This window comes from Apiospora marii (genome assembly GCF_038362585.1).
Source record: "Apiospora marii strain CBS 49790 chromosome Unknown utg000002l_segment0_segment0, whole genome shotgun sequence".
NCBI classification, from domain to species: domain Eukaryota; kingdom Fungi; phylum Ascomycota; class Sordariomycetes; order Amphisphaeriales; family Apiosporaceae; genus Apiospora; species Apiospora marii.
This window is the reverse complement of record NW_027117373.1, coordinates 4,046,289-4,066,403: the sequence shown is the minus strand read 5'-3', so window position 1 is coordinate 4,066,403 and position 20,115 is coordinate 4,046,289. Positions and strand designations below refer to the sequence as shown.

Here is a 20,115-nt window from a genome sequence, read left to right as displayed (position 1 = left end):
AGATACCCATATCCTCAGTCATGTGCCGCAGCTTCATCGCCATGCCTCACACGGCCGCAAAGACCCGCTCGATGTCGCTGGAGACACCAGATGGAGTTTATTAGAATCACGATGAGCTGTCCATGGCACTGCCCCCGACACTGGCCAAGCTCTCGAGCAGCGACTTCGTCAGAGGGTGGAAGCCAAATGTGAAAATGAAGCCGTTGGTGTCCTGGATGAGTATGAGTAAAAAGTCACGCCTAGAATTGTGGGTTCGTGTGAGTTTGTGTCAGCGCCACACTGGAATTAGAATGATCGGAAAATGTATCAACGGTTGAGTCTGATTCATTCATTGCTCTAACTATGTAACATAGCGACAGCCGCTAATACGTTCACATCGCTTCTTGTCGTGGTGATCCGCCCACCCATCCATACCAAATGTTTGCTCATCCATGTCAACAATAGACCTATTGTTGACATCTTCAGGCGTGTCGTCTACACCGGAACTCGGCTGATGGTGAAAGCCAGATCGAACAGGCGGTCGGGGCCAGACACGTCGAGAAGTTTGCGGAGAGGCGCAGACTTCGTACTGTCCGCATTACCACGCCGCTTGACAACCCAGCAGACGGCGAGATCGTGTGCGAAACGGTGCGCAATGTAAAGGACGGCACCTTGATCCGGCAAGTGGACGAGCGGGTTGGTTCTCTCTACAAGAGCCAGTAAAGGCCACATGAGTTCGTCTTCGAGACCATGTGCCAGACCAATGCGGAGCTGCGTGTTTCCGCTGATGGCAAGAGGCTCCAGCAGTGCACCTGTCGACTCTCGGCGTTAGTATTTGCTCTTTCAGGATTAAACAAGATGTCCCCAAAGAGACTAACACAGCTTGTGGAATGCACGATGCGTCTTCTAGTCTGACACTGGGATAGTATGGAATAAACACCAGGGACAAAAACACCAAGAATCACTTACCGTTACCTATCAGCAACTCGACACATTCCGTGAGCTCTGCTGCTGCTGCCAGATGCAATGGAGTCTGGCCTCCGTGGCCGAGACAGCCCCGCGGTCGACACGCGTGCACCTGCGGACCCTGGTACTTTGGCGGTCGGGTCATCAACTTGGGATCGGCGCCGAATGCCAGAAGCGCGGACAAGATGGCAAAGCTTTGTGCAGACGAGGGGCGCCCTCGGTATGGCAGGGGAATCTGTCGCTCGTCGATGGCCACTCGGTTGAGCTCCAGTGCGAAAAGATGGATTGCTGCTGTGCCGTTGCGGCCGAATGCGTTGGGGTCGGCGCCGTGAGCCAGGAAGTACGACACGGTTCTGGGCCATTGGTAGCAACAGGCGATCCGGAGAGCTGCATTGAGCGTGTCCTGCGTGACGCCTTTGGGCTTTTCAAGGGCCAGAAGAAGGGGTATCATATCTTGAAACCGTTCTACTTCATCAAGGACCAAGAAGTAGCTCGTAACCCTGTCCTGATAACCGGGAACCGGAATCTCGTCGTCATATCTGTCCTTCTCGTCTCTGTCCGGAGGTAGGAATTTGGCACCCTTCTCCAGCAATTGTGAAGCAACATGAGGCGCGTCGTGTATCAAAGCGGCGAACACATGATCTCCAAGGAAGCTGTCGGAGGGAAGGGTACCAAACAGCGGATCATAGGCATCCCAAACCACAAATTTATGTAGCCCATCCTCACCGTACCTGTTACCTAGTATCAGGTCCAACTCTTACACCAGGCATAGAAATTGCGGGGAAATGATCAACGAGGTTTCGAACTTACCGATTGAGACCGTGGTTGTCGGATATGGCAATGAGTACTCGGATCATAAGTGGCGAGTCGTACCAAACGGCCTCGACAAAGGGGAGGTCAGTGTTATCTTCGAAGCGGCCTTCATAAGAACGGTAGTGGGCGACGGCACGATCAACGACCAAGTAGGAGAAGATCGCACGGGAGCGGCGGTTCAACTTGGTGACAGCCATGATGTCACGAAGATGCTTCAGATTGCCCACGATCGAGACCAGGAGCTCCACAGGGAGCTCGAGAAGTCGACTGCGGCGAGGCATGGTGAATCGTCGACGATGACTTGGGTCGGGTGGAAGGAAGGTGGTGGTTGTCCGGGCCAACGTCTTGTAGGCTGGCATTGTGAATCGCTCAGTCACTGATTTGTGTTTGGAACCTGTGTTCCTGTGACGCGCATCAAGCCCTACTGGTTTTAACACACAAAAAGACGCGTTGTGGTCGTTGTTTACCTGGAGTTTGTATGGATTTTGATACCTATTAGGCACCTATTGCCCCTGGCGCCGATTGTTCCAGGCGTGTATTCACTACTCTAGGTGCTATCCCATTTTCAAACACCAAGTTCAGTGCTGTTTACCCCGCAGTTCTGAATTATTTAAATTATTCTACTCTTATCGAGACACTGAAAAGAGAATGATTTGAATGACAACGTCTAATGTAGTAATTTTAGATCAGATATCTAGATTTGCCCGAGATAGCACGCTCACTAGAACCTTGGGCCAAGGCATGCAAACCTATAGTATCCAATGCCTTTGATATCATAAAGGTAAATGCCAACAACGGGTGCAGGGCAGCTCACACCGTTGAAGGTTTGATACCATGCTGTCAACTCAAGGAGAACCGATAACAACAAAGAGCTTATCGCCTGTATGCACACGCCACAAGCGCTTCGAAAGGTTGGCTTAAGATTGATCGGCTAAGCTGTTGGCCGTTGGATGCCATGCAAAGCTGTGGATCTTCCGAACGAGACCCATGCAGGATGCTTATTGCAGCAGCCTGACACCAGTTGGCAAGAAGGCTGGCCCTAAAAATAAAGAGGTGCATTGTCTTCATCAACAGAAGCGAACCGAGGCACCGAATGCTAGAAAAGTAATCCCACTGGTCCAAAATGACCCACGTCACCTAGCGAGGCAACATTGAGGTTCAGCTCGTACACTGGCGGCATTATATTTGTCCCCAAAACTTGCAAATAGAGGAACTTAGATGTAGGTGGGCCTGGTCTGTCATGCGGCCCAAGAAGCTTTGATTTGTCCACAATGTAAGCCTTTCTGTGGCGGTGTTTTAGCGTCATGGAATGGCCGGCCCCCTGGGGAAACTGCGGTTGATGGCAAGTAAGTACCTAGCTAAGCATTCGGATCGGCTTTCGCATCAACTCCGGCCAGCCGATTTCCGAATTGACAAGGGCACTAATGCAGCTTACACGCCTTGCCCACCAGTCTAAGGGGGCCGGATTGCGCCCCTTGCAGGTGTAACCAACATGACAGTAAGCACATCGTAACACCAAATGGCGATCGCTCCTGGATGGGGTTGACAACTACATTAAATATAAACAAAAAGGATCGAAACTGATGTCATGTGTTATTATTAGTCGAAAACCATTGGACGCCTGAAAATGTTGTCCATTAAGTTCTTTCGCCCGGGCAAGACAACAATGAACTATTTACACGTTCGAAAGGAGATCGGTCAAGCCGGATGTGCCTGAGCCCCAAAAGCACTGACAAGATCAGCTCAGTGAGAATGCAGTCTGACAACTCGGATCGACAGAGAGAGGTGAGGCTTCCAGCCTGACTGGGAGGATCGACAGTCCGGGGAATGCTCACACCTAGCACAGCCTCAGCCTCAGGCAACGAAACGGCCAAGTTGAAACAAGTTGCATGAAGATCATGAATCCTTCTGCAAGTACGGCGAATAGTTGCCCTTCATGGCTGATTATAACGTCACCACGACGGCGCCACTTGTGTCGTTGATGCTACCTTCTATCGTCATATGGCTATGTATAGGTCACTCCTGGAGTTTGAGCGAATACTATAGGCCCCCTCATTGATTGATTTAAATTTACGACTATGATGGAGCTTACTACTGCGATCCTTCGGACCAGAAGAGGCTACGATCGGTGCATAGATAGTTTTGAGTTGTTCATCTGGCTGTAGTCAACTGGATATCAAGGGCCAGCCTGAGTGCTCACCACAAGTATAAATAGGGGGGACCTGTCCCCCTTTCTCAGACATGAACAACAACCACAAACCAAGCAATCCCACAACAAAACCACAAGACCAACACACACAAACCAAACAAACAAAGAAACCCCTCATCACTTCATCAAACATCCTTCAAAATGCAGTTCAGCACCACCTTCTTCACCACCGTCACTCTCCTCATGGCCAGCTCCGCCATGGGCGCCGCCGTAGCCCCCGCTGACCAGCTCGACACCCGCGAGATCAACGTCGCCACCGACCCTGGTTCGTGCTCTACTCTCTCTATCTCCCTGAAGAAGTCTCTACTAACCGCAATCACCATCACCAGTCTCCGCCTGCAACTGCCCCAACAACTGCAGCAAGAAGAACGGCAACGGCTGCAAGTTCTGGTCTGCCGACGGCGGCCACCAGATCAGCGGGAGTGAGTTTCCCTTTTCTATCCTGATTCTACCCAAAGAAGTGATAACAAGTACGCCCTATGCATTCACTGAAGCTAACATGCGATTCCCTTCTCAGAGTGTGTTGGAGACGAGAGCCTCGTCTGCGTCCACTAAGAGCTATAGTGGGCCCCATATCACGCGATCTAGGAATGTGTAAAAGGGGGAAGGGGCTAGGGGTATCAGCCTTTCTTTATTTCTTGTTTTATCGTCGACATTGCCTCAATGTTGCTGATTTCTGTACTATGATGCATGTATGGTGGAGGTTCGTCACGGGTGATGAGCCGATGAAATAACGGACTCTCGCTTATCTTAGCTAAGAATTGCAATCGATTGGAGAAGCCACAAATGCCCGCATAGTAGCATGTAATTTGAATGTGTGACACGAAAGTAAATATAGTAGTAGCTGCACATGTCCTTTAAGAGCTGTCCATAATCTGGCAGGCCAGGGGCAACACAATTATCACGTTCTTTCTCCCGAGATAGAACACTTCCTTTTTTTCCGGCTGTGGAACAGGATATGAGCCTTGTGTGAACTCGTCTCTGCGGCACTGAAATGTAAAGGATTCATTGGAAACATGTCAATCCAACAGCTTGCAGATCGAAGGATTTAGTTATATGCAGCAGTTATATGCCGCTTACTAGTGTGTTTGCTTACGCCCCCCATTCCCCTTGGGAGGGCTACGGGGCCGAATTGCTGGGTAAGGCTACAAAACAATTAATAGTACAAAGCTACTCCTGCTGTGATGTCATGGTGGTGGCTGTGAGCAGTATGGTGGCTTCCCACCGAAGATCCGTTCTCATATTCATTTGGTAGAACTTTACCTCGACGGCCTTACTTAAGCGCGAGGTCACGCATTTTGCGAATTGCAGACAGACACTGCATTCATCATTGTTGCAAGCTGATTGACATGATGGGAATGTACCTCCTCGTCACAATATGTTACCTGGCTCTGGCCAGTGCAACAGCTTCCACTTACTATCACCATGAATTGCCGAACGGTTGGAAACGGCTGAGAGATGCATCGCCGAGAGAAAAGCTTGATCTCTCGATCGAGCTGTACCAGCCGCGGATGGCCGCACTGAAGACAAGACTCGCCACGATCAGCGACCCTCACCATGCTGATTACGGACGCCACCTCAAGAAAGCGGACCTGGAAGAGTACCAGGCCTCGGACCCAGAAGGGGCTCAGACGGTGCTCTCGTGGTTGAAGAAAGGCGGCATTCACGATGCCGTCCTGGAGGGGTCTTCCATCCGGTTTAGTGCATCCACTGCGGCAGTCAATCGCCTCTTGGATTCCAGCGTTGGGCACTACAGTTTTGCCGGGACGGTGCATCCCCGAGCCACTTCCTACTTTATCCCGTCCCACTTAGAGCCACATATCCGATTCGTGCATCCGCTCTCGCATTTTGCTAAGCCCGTTGGCTCGAGACTCGCAACAAACCCAAAGCGCAATGGTCATTCTCGGTCGCCCACTTCCGTACAGCGGGATATGGTCCGCCGGAAAGAGTCATACATATCATACAAACAGCCGAGACAGGAGCCAGGTGGGCCCGAACAACCCTGTCCGGACGGTGTGACACCCACCTGCCTCCGGGCCCTTCTTGGTCTGCCCGATCCCAAGAACCAGACGGGATGTCGGACACGAGAGCCAAGAGTCAGGTATGCCGTCGCCGGGTTTCTCGAACAAACCATCCATTACGACGACGTCGCATCTTTCTTGGAGAAATATTCACCCGGGATCCAGTCGACAGGCTACAACTTTACAGTCCAACTCCTCAACAACGCGACAAACCCCCAGACCCCGGCAGAGGATGCCGGCATCGAAGCCAGCCTGGACCTAGAATACGCCATGGCGCTCGGGTACCCCTCGGACATCACATACTACCTCTCCGGCGGCCGCGCCCCCCTCATCGCCGACAACGGCACCGAAGTCCCCGGCAGCCCCGACGGCAGCCCCGCCGGCGCCAACCGCAACGAGCCCTTCCTGCCATTCCTGCAAGCCCTGCTCCGCCTCGACGACGACACCATCCCCCACGTCCTCAGCATCTCCTACTCCGACGACGAGAACACCGTCCCGCCCGCCTACGCCGCCAAGGTCTGCGACCTCTTCGCCCAGCTCGCGGCCCGCGGGACCACCGTCCTCGTCTCCTCGGGCGACGGCGGCGCCGGCGGCACCCGGCCCGACGACGACTGCCTCAGCAACGACGGCCGCTTCCGCCAGATGTTCATCCCCACCTTCCCCGGCAGCTGCCCCTACGTCACGGCCGTGGGCGCGACGGGCGCGAGCCTGCCGCTGCGGGGGTCCGGCGCGTCGGGCGGCGGGTTCAGCGACTACTTTGCCCGGCCGGAGTGGCAGCGGGGGGCTGCGGGCGGGTACCTCGCGGCCCTGAACCGGGACCGGAACGCGTCGGATGCGCGGCTCTACAACGCGTCGGGGCGGGCGATTCCCGATCTGAGCGCGCCCGGCGAGGGGTTCTCCGTCGTCCTGGGCGGCGAGGAGGATAGCAACGGCGGGACGAGCGCGAGTGTGGTGGTGGTGGCGGCTATGGTTGCTTTGGTTGATCAGGAGAGGTTCAGGCGCGGCAAGAGCAGCTTGGGCTGGCTGAACCCGCTGCTATACTCCCCGAAGGTGCGGGAGAGCCGGGCGCTTGTCGATGTCTCGGCGGGGGTCAGCCACGGCTGTCGATACGGAAATGTTTCGGTTGCGGGATTCGCGGCGTACCGGGGCTATGACTGCGTCACGGGGTTGGGTGCGGTCGGGAGCTTTAGGAGGCTTCTAGACGCCCTTGGGTGATGCGCTGGACCAGTCGTCGCGTCTCGTAAAATGTTTTCGGTTTCTCGCAGATCATGTACTTTCCATCCCGTTGTTTTGCTTTCTGTAGATTTGGATAGCAGTGCTGCATTGTGTATTTCATGTTCATTATTCCTCGTGTGTTCTTCATATATGCACTATGACAACCGTGGCCGTGGCATGTATTACTCCTTGCCCGTGGCCGATTTGTCCTTTATTTGTTGTGGTATCGTGTAAATGGTATCCCGCCTTAAACTCACCTACCCTCCGACGAGCCTGCAGAAACCTATCCCACCCGTATCTCAGCACACTCCCCCTCCCGAAACGCCTCCCCGTTCATAATCCCCTCCACATAAGCCTCGCCCACCACCGTATACCCCTTCTCATCCCCCACGCCCGGTCGGAGCACGAGCGGCACCCGCCCCTCCTTGACAAGCACAATCTGGTCCCCCGCCTGGGCATGACCGGGCACAAGGAGCAGATGCCCATTGGCGCCCTGGGCGCGCCGGCGGTCGTAGGCCATCTCCAGGTAGCGCGTGAACACGCTAGAGTCGGTCCACGTGGTTCGCATGTAGCTGTACAAGGTAAAGCCGGGCAGCCACCGGTCGACCCCGCGCTCGTGCAGCCGGAACATGGGCGCCAGGTTGGCCCGCCAGGCGTAGAAGAGCTCCCGCGTCTCCTGCGGGCCGCCGGGGGCGTCGGTCCCGGCGCAGAGAGTGCGCCAGTACACGTACAAGCTATCTTCCCTTTCCCGCGCTGCTTCGTCTTCTACTTCTCCTCGTCTATCCATCGACGCCCGCGAGTTCTGTGCTGCGGCCGTCATGGGCGGCGGCGTCACGGGATTCGTCGGCTGCAGGTCTCTCGCGAACGTCTCCATATCGGCGAAGGTGCCTATGTGTTTCACGATGAAGAGCATGCGCTTGTAGAGGTTCCAGAACACGAGCAGCATGAGGGGCACGACAAACACGATGCGGAAGAGGCGCGCCGGGAACGACTGGCCCAGCTTGTTTACCCATAGTTTGTTTTCGGATAGTAGAAGCCTCTCGAGGACCGGCGATAGCGTCGTGATGGTGGTGACGGGATGGCCGGATAATACAAGGGTCCGATCGTCGTCGGCAAAGCTGGGTGCCCGTGTCTCGAGCAAAGAGGCGTGCGAATGTCGCCGGCCCCCGAACGTGTCAAACATCAAGGGTCTCGGGGCCGGGCCTGTGTCGCTCCAGTCGGGCACCCAGCTGGGCATGATGATCGAGGCGTCGGGTAGGCAGGCGCCCAGGATATCCAGAGACCGAGAGCGCGTCATGATTTGCTGGGATGCGTTTCGATATACGTCAGCCACATCCGCGGCGTAGTCCGGTTCGGTGCCCAGAGAGTTGGGCACAGAACAGCCGATGTCTTTGAGACCCAGGAAGGCGTAGACCTTGTCACGTGGGTTGGTGGCCAGGCGAGAGCGGCAGTAGATCAGAAGCGCGAGAAGGCGCTGGGCCGAAGCTCTGTCGTCTTGGGCGGCAGGATCAACCGGCTTGCTCAACTCCATCCGCAGAGTGTGCATGGCCAGATAAGGCTTGATGATTCCATCGATCATGGCCCCAGCAACTACTACATCGATGATGTCGGCATCAAGCCCGAAGTCCACCCCGGCGCAGAAGCGGTCCCACGGCATGCTGTGAGAGCCCGTGACGACCAGGGCGTCTTGTGCCAACAGTACCTCCTGCGCCGTCCAAGCACGGGCCCACCAAGGAGCGTCGCCGAGATGGCGTAGGCTCGAGGTATCTAGAGATACTATCTCTTCATCAGTGATGCCGTGCTTGATTTGCGACCCCTGGCTCAGCGTGGACAGCGTGATGGGTTCTTTCAATGTGAAGCCGATCCGGCGCGCCTCGGACGCGCACCTTTCGATCAGGTCGTACGCCTTCTTCGTCTCGCGCGGGTAGACCGCCCCCAGATGAATGACCACACGCCTCGCCGCCCGGTAGATCTGCCCCATGGCCGACACCTGCTGGTTGCGCTCTTCGATCCTGTCCTGGTCGATGCAGATGGCATCGACCCAGAGAATGCGCGGCGTGTCCTCCTGCCGCAGGTCCGCCAAGGCCTGGTACAAGTTCTGGGAGACGTTGAAGAACTTGCCCTCGATGTTGATGGGCACGAGCTGGGACACGTCGCCCCAGACGTAGCTGAGGGTCTCATACTCTCCCTGACAATCTGCCACCCGATGCTGTGTGAGACGACATAGGACTTCGTCGCTGCTATCCTCTGCCGGAAGAAGCTCTAGAAGTCGTATATAAAGGTCATCAGTGACGCTGGGAAGGGCGTCGTGCTGGTAGGTATCATTGTCGTCAGCTGCTATGCCGCCGTTATTGCCATTGATGAGGTGCGCAGGGACGGCGGATATGCGCTGCTCATTTCCGTGAACGAGGTAGTGGGAGAAGTTGACGACGGTCTCCTTCAGCGTGAAGATGGCGCGGATCTGGTCCCACGTGCGTTTCGACATGGCTTGGAATACTTTACTCGGCACATAGTACCAGGCGAGCAAGTCATGACAGACGAGAAACGGTTGTGGTCTCGCGTCTTGGCGCGTTTGCAAGACGTGAATCAAAGAATTTCCTTTTCAATCCAATTTCCAGCGAAGCTGAGGATGTTTGCATGGCTGCGCGGCATCCTGGCAACGCATGTCAGCCCTAGGCTGAGCTGAGCTAGCGCCCAAGTCCTAGCCTCCTTCCCGTGCGATCTATCGCCAAGCATCCTTGCCCTGCTCCACCGAGGCGCCTGCTGCTACCGTCTCATTGGAGTGGCAGATGAAGGTAAATAAGGAAAAAGAGCCCTTTGAGCTGTAGACCCCGTAAGAGCATCCCGACGAATCATCTATCCATGTCATATATATGTGCGCTGAATGCCCAACCCCAAGGCCGATAGCAATCTTCACCTATTGTCCATATTATTTTCCCTGGTCTGGTAACAAATTTCTTCGTTTCCCCCTTCTTTCACAGCAATAATCGTTGATATTTGAGCTCTTCGTTCGGAGATGCTTTGAACCAGACCCTGTTGCCGGTCCTATATTCCAGCACCGGCTGACGTGGCTCGTTAGCACTTCGATATCGAAGTTTCGGGGTTTTAACCTACAGCAGTAGGGCTCATTTTGGTGGATATGCTTCCTATAACCAAGTCTTGGATTCCATGTAACGTCAATCATCAGTGCCTCCCCTAGTGTCCCAGCGGGATGCCTGGCTCGACTCCCCAGCCCTCTACGGAACAGAAGACGGCGATTGTGACATTGGTGACGAGTCAGAACCCTTTGAGCGGGCTGTGCTGTCAGTTACGTGTAGAGTCTCCCCCTGCCAAGGAGGAGTATACAGCCTTGAAGGTCGTGTAGCGCCTTGATGGGCTGTCCGATGCGGAGGTACGGATAGAAATCCATATTCCTGGCGCGTAGGCTGCAACTCTCTTGAATAGTCCATGGTCTTGTCTGCAGGACTTTCAGTCAAGGATTTGTGTTGGGTTCCTTGCTCCTGTAATCTGAAATCGTCGCTCTGGGGCTGCTGCGGGCTATCCTCTATCGGACTATTTCTTGTCTGACCTTCCAGCATAGATGAAAGATCGGCAGCAGAAGGCTTTTCTCGCTCGTAGAGCAGTGAGTCAAATGACTCAATGGCTCGCTTAGCTAGGCACACAAGGCATACTCCAGTTTTAGGACTTCCCGCAACTACAAATCCGATGAGTTCCTGCTCGGGGCCGCCAACAACCCAACTACCAGAGTCCCCAGCACTGAGTGGTGTTTCCAGATGGAAGGAATGAAACAAATGAAAGTCATGGGCTCCCGGTAGTCGGGTATAGAATGGCATGCTCGACTGCTTGCCTGGAATAGGTCCTTTGGAGGCTGTGAGTACTGTAATGGGTGAGCCCGTGGACCATCCTTGCTCCCAGAAACCTTCGCTACAGAAGCCTTGTGGGTGCAGTGTCTTTGTAGCAGACGAAATCTCCGGACGCCCCTCGATTTCAAGATTCTCGGTTAGTAAACGGACCAGAGCCAGGTCCAACTCGTCGTTTATAGACACGACGGGCCCTAGATTCACATAAGAATCATAACCTAATATCGCCCTTTCTTCAGCAGATGACTGCCAATGAGTACCAGGTGTTCGTTCAGTATTCTCTTCTGGGACCGTAGGAACTGATGGTGATGATTGGCGTAATGGCTTATGCCCTATTAGTCGTTCCTCATTATCCGAACCCGCAGATGAGGAAGTTCTACTTCCAAGACTCGTTGTTGAGGTGAACGTTTCATCTTCATTGTCGCTATCCCAGTCTCCGATGCCAGTGATCTCAAAGTCATCTGATTCACCGCCAGACTCGTCAATCGTCCCATCGCCTGGCAAGCCAGGTGATTGAGGAGAACGCAGAACATGAGCTGCTGTGATGATGAAGTAGCTTTTGTTTCGAGTGAAAAGCCCACTGGATGTTACAGAACACGTCTTTCGTTCTAGCCCGTAACGATCTAATCCGTCACGGAAGTAAAGGGAGGTCGGCTTGCTCAACACCCGATAGAGTGCACTGGTTGCAATATCAACACATGCGATAGGCGGTTGAGCCGTTGTAACGTCCTTCGTAGGAATTTCTAGGACATCGCGCAAGATGCTGTTTCCATTCCCCAGTTGATGCAAGTCTTCGTGCTCAGCCGCGACTTCGCAATGCCCCAGTTCATATCCGGGATAGTTGGTCAGGATTTTGCTGCCCTTGATTTTCTCAAAGGCCTCTTTCCGACGAGGCTTGTCGTCAGAGACCACCATGATGGTAGGTTTGGTCTTTTGGCAAACTTTTCCGATCATAAACAATGTGAAAGTCATGAACGAATTCGATTCTGGCAAACTATTTCGAAGAAGGACTTTGATGTCATCGGCAATCTCGGTTGTGAAGAGGTCTCTGGCTGGTCCCGTGGCGACCCAACAAGGATATTTCTGCCTTAGCAGTCCTCGGTATGCCCCGGTTGAGTCAGCCGCGTATGGCCATTTGTCAGTCTCGGGACGCCTAAGCCTTTGCATGCCGATGATAGAGCCAGCTCTGTAAAGTATTGCTCTTGGTAAGTTTATTTTTCTTGCAAAGGTCGAGGGAAATAAAGGCGTACCTCCCGACCCCGCTCCTGAATGTGACTCTAAGCACCAATGATAGAAGTTCTTGCAGCCGAGCCAGTCAAGACAGGCCACCCCGTGAGCAATTTACCTGCCGCACCACCAGGCTGCCTCGAAACAAGTTCCCGACATGCTCTCTTGGTTATCTCTGTCGGTGAATCAACATACACAACACCAAACTCGCTTTGGTCTCGTCCACCTGAGAGTTATGGGCTCCCTACTCGACTCCAAGCTGGCGGGTATTACAGGGGCAAAGGTTCAACGAGGTTTGATTTGCCAGCTATGGGGACCATTGGCTCCGACCGATGACGACTTGCGCAGCATGCAACCGTACTTCCAGTACTACTCTACACAGTGCCGGCAGTTCCTCCTGGATGGTGGTTTGCACGTCTCCGTATCCACACACAATGACATGGTCCAACTGGCAAGCATTTTCCATCATAATCGCACGCGAGGCGACATCATTCAGTCTTACGCAGCATCTTCATCGGGCAAGACAGGCAACACGGAAGCCGCAAACTGCGCCATTGACCTCTGCGCACGACTGCTGCTCATGGTCACCATTGGGGAGCCGCCGAACGGCCTACCGGGCCCCAACACAATACACTGGGAGAGCGGCACCCTGGCCGACTTCATAGAGTCCTGTTTTGGGGTCCAGGCCCAACTGAACCCCGAGAACGCCCAGATAAGCAAGATGTTGACCATGTTGAACCTGCAGAAGATCGGCGGAATGGAAATTGAGTGGTCGCAAAGCTTGGCGGACCACCTGCGCCTTATAGACGATGACCGCAAGATTCTAGTCTTCAGCTGCATCTCCTTTCTCAAATTCCAAAACAAGTATACATTGTCAGTCAAGCAGCCTCTCTTCCCTGCAGAATTCCTGGATGAAACACTCCGCACCTTCTCGCTCTTATTCCCCCAGAACGACGCCACATCACAGAAGTGGCTGAGCGCCCAGCTCAAGGGCCGGGGCAGCGACGCACTCGACCCGGCCCTTTTGCACAGCGGGAGCCTGTGGACCCATGAACGGCGGTACGAGAACTTCAAGTACTGGAACAACCGCCTCGTCATCCTGAAGCAGGCGCTGGATGATGCACGGCCGCAGACTACGATACAGTGGTGGCACGACCGGCGAAACGGAGTGCAGTGGTACACGTTCTGGGTCGCAATTCTGGTCTTCATTGTAACAATCTTCTTTGGTATCGTGCAGAGTCTGGAAGGGGCCTTACAAGTGTGGCTATCCTGGAAGTCGATGGAGCAGAGTTGAGGATAGGAAGCCAGGGTAACATTCTACCATCAACGTCGCTTGAAATCTGTCTACACATCACATGAATTACTTGGGGTCATTGGGCTGTCAAGGGTTTTTGGACTAATCACTTCAAGTTATACAACGTTTTTCGATGTCTATTGCTCGGGAATGCTTCCAATCATGTGAGACACAACAATCTTCAAAGTTGGGATCTTCTCCTTTTCGTTCTTTTTTCTCGATTCATACCAAGTTTTCCTTCAAGATTGGGATATAAAGTCCATAACTAACAAGGTGGAGAGAAAAAAAGCGGAGTAAAAAGGGGGGAAACCGTACACCAATTTTCAACACAACACAGTGAAATATGAAACTGTTACTTCAAATAATCCCTCAATGGAATTAACAGCGGATGGTATCAAACGCCTGAACTCCCATATCCCTCCCGACTGTCAGAAGCGGGCACCGATCCTCTTCCCCTCCACTGACGGCCAATCAAAGCCGCCCTCTCCCCATCTCCGTCCCTTTCATCTTGAAGGTGCTGGCGATACTGGAACGCCCGGCTCTGGAAGTAGACGTACAGAGTCAGGGCCAAACTGACGATAGTCCCGGAAGCCGCGAAGAATGCATTGATGGGGATCGGATTGCCATCCAGGGGCCCATGCGTGAGCGCATCCAAGGCCGGCTGGATGATGTTGGAAACGCCCGAGGCGCAGGTGATGGTGCCGTAGATACGGCCAAACGTAGCGAAACCGAAGACTTTGGTAACGAAGTCACTAAACGAAGAAAGTTGTGAGTCAGTAAAGGTTCCCTTGGCTGAAAGAAAAGAGATAAAGCTAAAAAAGCGTTGAGACTTACGACATGGTGGAGTAATACAGTGGCCGAAATAACACGAACGCAACCACTGTCAGATACCCGGCCAAGACGTAGGGCAGACAATTGAGCACCCCCAGCACCACAATCAGCGCGCTCAGCACGGCGAGGATGACGGTAACGCTGAGCTCGTTGAGCAGCAAACCGATCAGCGGCGTCGACGCCACGCCGGCAACGGGCAGCGCCACGTCGAAGAACTCGTTGATGCGCCGCGCCATCCCTTCGCCGTCGGGCCGCAGCATGTACTGGTACTGCGCCCGCAGCGTCGCGATGAAGTAATTCATCCGCAGCATCTGCAGCATGGTGAGCACCAGCACCAGCCCGAACCACGGCGTCGCCATCTGCCGCGCCACGGGCAGCCCGTGCAGCATCCCCCAGACCCCGCTGGCCTCCTGCCGCCGCTCGAGCCGGCCTTCCCGCTTCCGACGCTCGCGCGACCCGCCCGTCACCGTCTCGATGCGCTTCAACCTGTCGTGGCGGGCCTGCGCGCGCCCGGCCCGGGCCTCGCGGCGCTGCGCCTCCGTCTCGAGCTCGTCGTCGGAGCCGTGGGCGTCGTAGCGCGACGTCTTGGCGCGGTCGAGCCGGTCCTGGATCTGGGGCATGGTCTGGTAGGCGAAGCGGGGCATGAAGGTGAGCTCGGCCAGGACCAGGAGGACGGGCACGAGCAGGTAGCCGAGGAAGAAGTGCTGGGGCTTGAAGCGGCCGCCCGACGCCTCGTACGCCATGCGGTAGAACAGGAAGACGGCGGCGGAGGCGTCGAAGGCGCCCGTCACCAGCGCCATGACGACGCCCGTGTAGCGCGGGAAGGCGTTGGCGAGCTGGAAGCTGGGGACGAAGGTGTAGGTGCCGCCGAGGCCTAGCAAGAGGTTGCCGACGAGGTAGCCGTCCAGCCAGGAAGGGATCATATTCGCGAAGGCGGCCGCCATGAGCAGAGCAGCCACAGCCAACACGGCGGCGGCGATGAGATAACATGCGCGACGCCCCCGCTTGTCGAGGGTAAAACCGGCAAAGATGGTAGAGACGTTGAGAGTGACGGAAGCCACGATGAAGAACAGATTAAGTCGCATGTCCTGGGCAGCGCACGGTTCATTGCTGCCATGCTGGTCCCAGTCCGGTGGACACAGCTCCGAATAGACACCCTCGGCGATGAGGACGGGTTTGAGTGCGGCAAAGCCGCAAACAATACCCGATGCAAGAGCGCATACCAATATGGCGAATCCCACCTGGGCTGTGGTTCAAAATGAAGTAAAGATCAGCAACGGCTTTCGAGGTGGTCGGTAATAATATGATGCAGTGCATGATTTCCGACGTGAAATATACTTACCTGCTCTCATAAACTTGGAGGCATTGTACGCTGCTATGGAGGTGGGATCCGGGAAGTGGGTATACCCAGGACCTTTATCACCAAAAGCATCATAGCTGATCGTGCTCCATTTCGCGCTTTGTCGCGGCGGCGATGGGCTCTGGGTCAACGTCCGGGTGGGTGTGACGGGACTGTCTCGCAGCCCGAGGTCGACCGATTCAGGGGCGGCCCGGCGTTGTGCTACCGACATGCTAATGAAAAACAGTTGGAGAAGGCCCAGTCCAAATTCTGTCCAATTGTTTCGTTATTGATAGTCGCCGACAACTCTCCCAGAAGGCAAATCGCCACTTGCGCCCTGAACTCATCAAAATGGCATAAGCCATGTTTACCCCCTAGAATATATATACGATTGGTATCCGAGTGTAACGACTGTTGCGGTCGTCTGATTCTCCGGGGTTCCATGATGCAATCTCGATGAGGTTCGAAGAATCTAGATAACCGCGGTAGGTGGGGCCGGGCCGCCGCTGAAGAAGCACTTAGAAACTCTCCAATCGGATAGCGACAATACTGCTGACAGTCTTGAAAATGAACATGGCACGCATTCATTTTGATATAGACCGAGTCCAAACGGTTTATTGTCCTATCAGACTAACGAGGTTGCGGTAATTGACCGCTATTGGAAAGAGCTCTGCAACAGAAGCGTATTCATCACGAGTGACTTGGGCAGGACGATGCGCCTTACGGGGTAACTCAGTGGGTACCTCGCTGCAAGCCTGCTGCCGGCCATACCTGAAGGAGCAGATAACGCAAGCAGCACAATCACTTGATTCAGCCTCCGCCGTGTTTATTACTCGTCTTGCATGAAGCACAAAATGAAAATGTGATTCAACATGTTGACCAGGCCAGACAAGAAGTCGGTCGTTATATAATATTGATTCAGAGGTGGGACGAGCAATCCCCCGCCTGCCCGCCCAGTCAGATCGGCTTCTCAAAGGTACGTAGAAAGGGGTAACAACAAGCAAAAGGGGCTGAAATGCACGACAACATTCGTAAAACATCAGGAGCTCATTCATTGGTCATTAAGAAATCTAGATGGTAACAAAACCCAAACAAGAAAGAATACGTATACGTATAGGGTATCCTCGAATCCAACCGCAGCAACCAAATGCCTGCGCGTCGTCAATACTCCAACACACGTCTCCATCTCAACAACATACTGTACACATTACATAGTCCTCTAGGTCATTTCATCACCGGTCGTAAGCCTCATCAATCAGATATCATCATCGGCGATCGGTTCCCACTTCTTCGCCTGCAGCTTCCGCACCTTTTTGGTCGGGCTGCCGTTCGTCGCCGTCCGTGGCTTCTTGCCCCGGATGCTTCCGGCCTCCGAGTTCGCGATCGAGTTGTTCGTGTCATCGCTGAGGATGCTCCGAGCCGAGCCCGAGCTCGTGACCCGCAGCGCCTCCATTCGGCTGCCCAGGCCCGCCATCTCCGACTTCACCGTCACCATCGCATCGCCTCGCTCTTGCAGTGGAGCCCGCCTGCTGGGCGTCCGCGAGCCCAACTCCCTCTTCAGCACCGACAGCTCTCTCCGCAAGCGCTCGTTCTCTTGCTCAAGGTTCTCCACAAGGACGTTTTCTTTGTCCTCCTCGCCTTGGTTCTCCTCGTCATCGCTAACACCCAGGGCGCCTACACCGCGCGCGAGCACTTCAACCTTCCGGTCCCAATGCTCCTCGCCGCGCTCTAGCTCGTTGCTGAGAGAAGCTTTCCACCGGTTCATTTCCAGAGCCAGTCTTCTCTCAAAGTCCGTGTAGCACTCTTCCCGGATCTCTTGCTCCATATCTTGTAAACGATCTTCCATGGTCAGCAAATGCGCCTCTGCAGCGACGCGAGCATCCGTCTCGCGGCTCAATTCCGAGTTCAGCTGGTCAATCATTTCAGCCATGCGGGCAATTTCCATCGCCGCATTCTCCATGGTCCCCCGTTGTTCGTTGTCCAACTGCGGGCTAAATAATCTTGCCGGCGAAGAGGGCTGGTGGAAGAACGGCTTGTGATGCTGCATCGTAGGTGACGTAATGGGGCTGCCGCTCCTTGGACTGGTTTGCGGATATGGCAGCGTGGGATAGGAAAGAGTGCTTGAGCTAGTTCGCGGCACAATGGTCTGGGTGATAGATGGTACCCGTGGGACAGTTACCGTCCGCGCAAGAGCACTGTAGCGCAAGATCTGCGATGTCGCATTGAAATCCGCGATAGGGTCGGCTGTCACTACCATTACCGCCTTCTGGGGGTTACGCCGATGTATTGACGAGGACTGGGTGAAGGAAGGAGATGGGAATGAGTTTGAGAACAATAGCTCAGTCAATTTGCATTGGCGGAACGGCACCAGGTTTGTCTGCATACCAAGAGTTAGTATTGTCGCATAAAATTCAGGCAGAAGAATGGAAACGTACCTTGCTCGTAGTGCTGATATCGCTCTGCATCTGAAGGCATTGGCCAAGATACATCAGACTTTCGTTGATCTTGCCAGCTTCGGCAAGTGTGGCACCTGAAGTCTTTGCATCCCTTGCTCGCTCACTGCCCGCCAGGTCAACAATGCTAAGCGTACTGCCACCCCAGGTTCTGTCACTGCGGCCACTACGACGCTTCTTGACCTCCACACAGAAGAAGCCATGGCTACGCGATGAGACGCTATTGCTCCCGGTGCCCGCTACCCTTCTCTCGTGAAGGCCGGCCTCTAGTACCATCAAAGCCTCTGTAAGGCTTCCGCAAATCACTTTGCGAAGTCCAGCCACCACCTTTCGGTCGAGTGAATTCTCTGTGGATTTGAAAAGAAGCGGACGACGCCGGTACTCCTTGGTAGCATTGGACTTGATAGGTGGGGTTAGAAGGTCGAATATGCGATCATTGTACACTTCGTACATGGATATCAGGATAGCGTATTCGGCCGACGGGTCGCATGAGGCTCGGATCGAATCGATGTTGGGTATCTGAGGGAATGCGTTTGGTCGTTGTAGTTTGGGTCTCGGCGTGGATGGCGGTGGGAAATCCGACTTTACTGGTGTGTTAGTCACATTCTTCTTTGATTCGGCTGCCGTAGTAAGTGACATGTAGTGCTTCTTTGGAGAAACATGGGCCAACTTTGGCTTGCCTGACTTGGCGTTTGTCATAGTATGGAGGCCCTTGGCCGATCCACCTGGTAGCATCCGAGGCGTGTCAAGAGTTGTGACGTGCGACAGGTCATCTTCATGACGAACCAGCCGCATGCTGTTTGGACTATCGGGGAACATGCCCGGCAGCTGGGGGCACATGTGTTGAAGAGACGCGCGAATGAAATCTTTACTTGGGGATTCTCGTACAGTCATGGGTGTTCCCCCTCTTGATCTCGTGCTTGAGCTCCCAAAGTCATTGTAAACGGTCTCGAGAAAGGACGGGGCGGAAAAGAAGGTGGCTTCGGTCGAGTCGGACGCTTGGATGCTGGCCTCGAGGTTCGTGTTCTTAGAGCAGTCGAGAATGTTGGATTCGACGGATCGGAAGATGACATCGAGTGCCAGTTGGGTCAAACCACGTTGGGAGCGCGACCCGAGCATGGTGTGTGTCTAGTATGTCATCAGCTACGCGCCCAGCGCCTGGGACAGCCGGGAACAAACAAACCTTCCCTGAACCTGTTGTGCCCAAGGTAGCCAGCAAACCATCTGTGCCTTCACCGCCATGGGGAGCGAGAACTCCCTCGAGCAAGGGGAGCACCCGGGTGCCTTGGAACAGGTCCAACTGGGTGGCATCTTCCTCGAAGACTCTTGTGAAGGCAAACTGCTCGACGGCGCGCCTTCGGTCGTTGGGCGGGTTCAGTGTGACTTGTGAGGGCGCTTCGTCCTCCTCGGGCTCCTCCACGTTGAGAAACCTTTCGGCATTGGCTGAACCGGCAGGTGTAGGTCGTAAACGTAGGTAGACCTGGAATAGGTTGGCACTGGGCTTCTGCGGCGGATCCATCATGATGGATGGAAAGCAATATGATGTTGTTAGGGAGAGTTACATGTAAGGACTCGCTCGGGTGGTGAGGAAGAGAAAGAGACCAGTTTCCAGATAAATGCAGACTCGAAGCCAACGCAAAGGAATGAACATGCCGTGGGCACGGGAACTTATGCAAGCAATTGATCAAGACGCGTCTCTGGAGAATAATAAATCAAATTAATTGATGCATCTACTCTTTTTCGCCTAGCGTTGTTGACTTTGGGCCCGGTCGGGACGGCAACCGCGATAAGATAAGCACTTTTCAGCAAGGCAGGCGTAAGGTTGCACCTGCACGGACATTGCCGTTGTACTCCATGTGACATCTTGCTCTTGATCTTGGTATGTAAGCCCGAGGCTAGGCACCCGGT

General features: G+C 54.4%; 8 protein-coding genes across 8 annotated transcripts; 3 read left to right on the top strand and 5 right to left on the bottom strand.

Annotated features, from left to right (window-relative positions):
* Nucleotides 1-474: 474 nt before the first annotated feature.
* PG985_002962 (uncharacterized protein) lies at nucleotides 475-2,039 on the bottom strand (the record flags this gene model as incomplete). Its single annotated transcript, XM_066822731.1, has 3 exons — nucleotides 475-686; nucleotides 1,066-1,598; nucleotides 1,756-2,039. 3 exons carry the CDS (start codon nucleotides 2,037-2,039, stop codon nucleotides 475-477), a joined length of 1,029 nt encoding a protein of 342 aa, XP_066690163.1.
* A 2,069-nt stretch (nucleotides 2,040-4,108) lies between these two features.
* PG985_002961 (uncharacterized protein) lies at nucleotides 4,109-4,522 on the top strand (the record flags this gene model as incomplete). Its single annotated transcript, XM_066822730.1, has 3 exons — nucleotides 4,109-4,232; nucleotides 4,297-4,389; nucleotides 4,485-4,522. 3 exons carry the CDS (start codon nucleotides 4,109-4,111, stop codon nucleotides 4,520-4,522), a joined length of 255 nt encoding a protein of 84 aa, XP_066690162.1.
* Nucleotides 4,523-5,319: 797 nt separating this feature from the next.
* Nucleotides 5,320-7,203, top strand: PG985_002960 (Tripeptidyl-peptidase sed2; the record flags this gene model as incomplete). Its single annotated transcript, XM_066822729.1, has 1 exon — nucleotides 5,320-7,203. The coding sequence occupies one exon, from the start codon at nucleotides 5,320-5,322 to the stop codon at nucleotides 7,201-7,203; it is 1,884 nt and encodes a 627-aa protein (XP_066690161.1).
* Nucleotides 7,204-7,486: 283 nt separating this feature from the next.
* Nucleotides 7,487-9,688, bottom strand: PG985_002959 (Heterokaryon incompatibility protein 6-OR allele; the record flags this gene model as incomplete). Its single annotated transcript, XM_066822728.1, has 1 exon — nucleotides 7,487-9,688. One exon carries the CDS (start codon nucleotides 9,686-9,688, stop codon nucleotides 7,487-7,489), a length of 2,202 nt encoding a protein of 733 aa, XP_066690160.1.
* Nucleotides 9,689-10,439: 751 nt separating this feature from the next.
* Nucleotides 10,440-11,978, bottom strand: PG985_002958 (uncharacterized protein; the record flags this gene model as incomplete). The annotated part of the gene is made up of 1 exon (XM_066822727.1): nucleotides 10,440-11,978. One exon carries the CDS (start codon nucleotides 11,976-11,978, stop codon nucleotides 10,440-10,442), a length of 1,539 nt encoding a protein of 512 aa, XP_066690159.1.
* A 661-nt stretch (nucleotides 11,979-12,639) lies between these two features.
* On the top strand, nucleotides 12,640-13,584 carry PG985_002957 (uncharacterized protein; the record flags this gene model as incomplete). Its single annotated transcript, XM_066822726.1, has 1 exon — nucleotides 12,640-13,584. The coding sequence occupies one exon, from the start codon at nucleotides 12,640-12,642 to the stop codon at nucleotides 13,582-13,584; it is 945 nt and encodes a 314-aa protein (XP_066690158.1).
* Nucleotides 13,585-13,978: 394 nt separating this feature from the next.
* On the bottom strand, nucleotides 13,979-15,986 carry PG985_002956 (uncharacterized protein; the record flags this gene model as incomplete). The annotated part of the gene is made up of 3 exons (XM_066822725.1): nucleotides 13,979-14,336; nucleotides 14,419-15,661; nucleotides 15,758-15,986. 3 exons carry the CDS (start codon nucleotides 15,984-15,986, stop codon nucleotides 13,979-13,981), a joined length of 1,830 nt encoding a protein of 609 aa, XP_066690157.1.
* Nucleotides 15,987-17,009: 1,023 nt separating this feature from the next.
* Nucleotides 17,010-19,729, bottom strand: PG985_002955 (P-loop containing nucleoside triphosphate hydrolase protein; the record flags this gene model as incomplete). Its single annotated transcript, XM_066822724.1, has 3 exons — nucleotides 17,010-18,131; nucleotides 18,190-19,335; nucleotides 19,391-19,729. The coding sequence occupies 3 exons, from the start codon at nucleotides 19,727-19,729 to the stop codon at nucleotides 17,010-17,012; spliced, it is 2,607 nt and encodes an 868-aa protein (XP_066690156.1).
* Nucleotides 19,730-20,115: the final 386 nt, after the last annotated feature.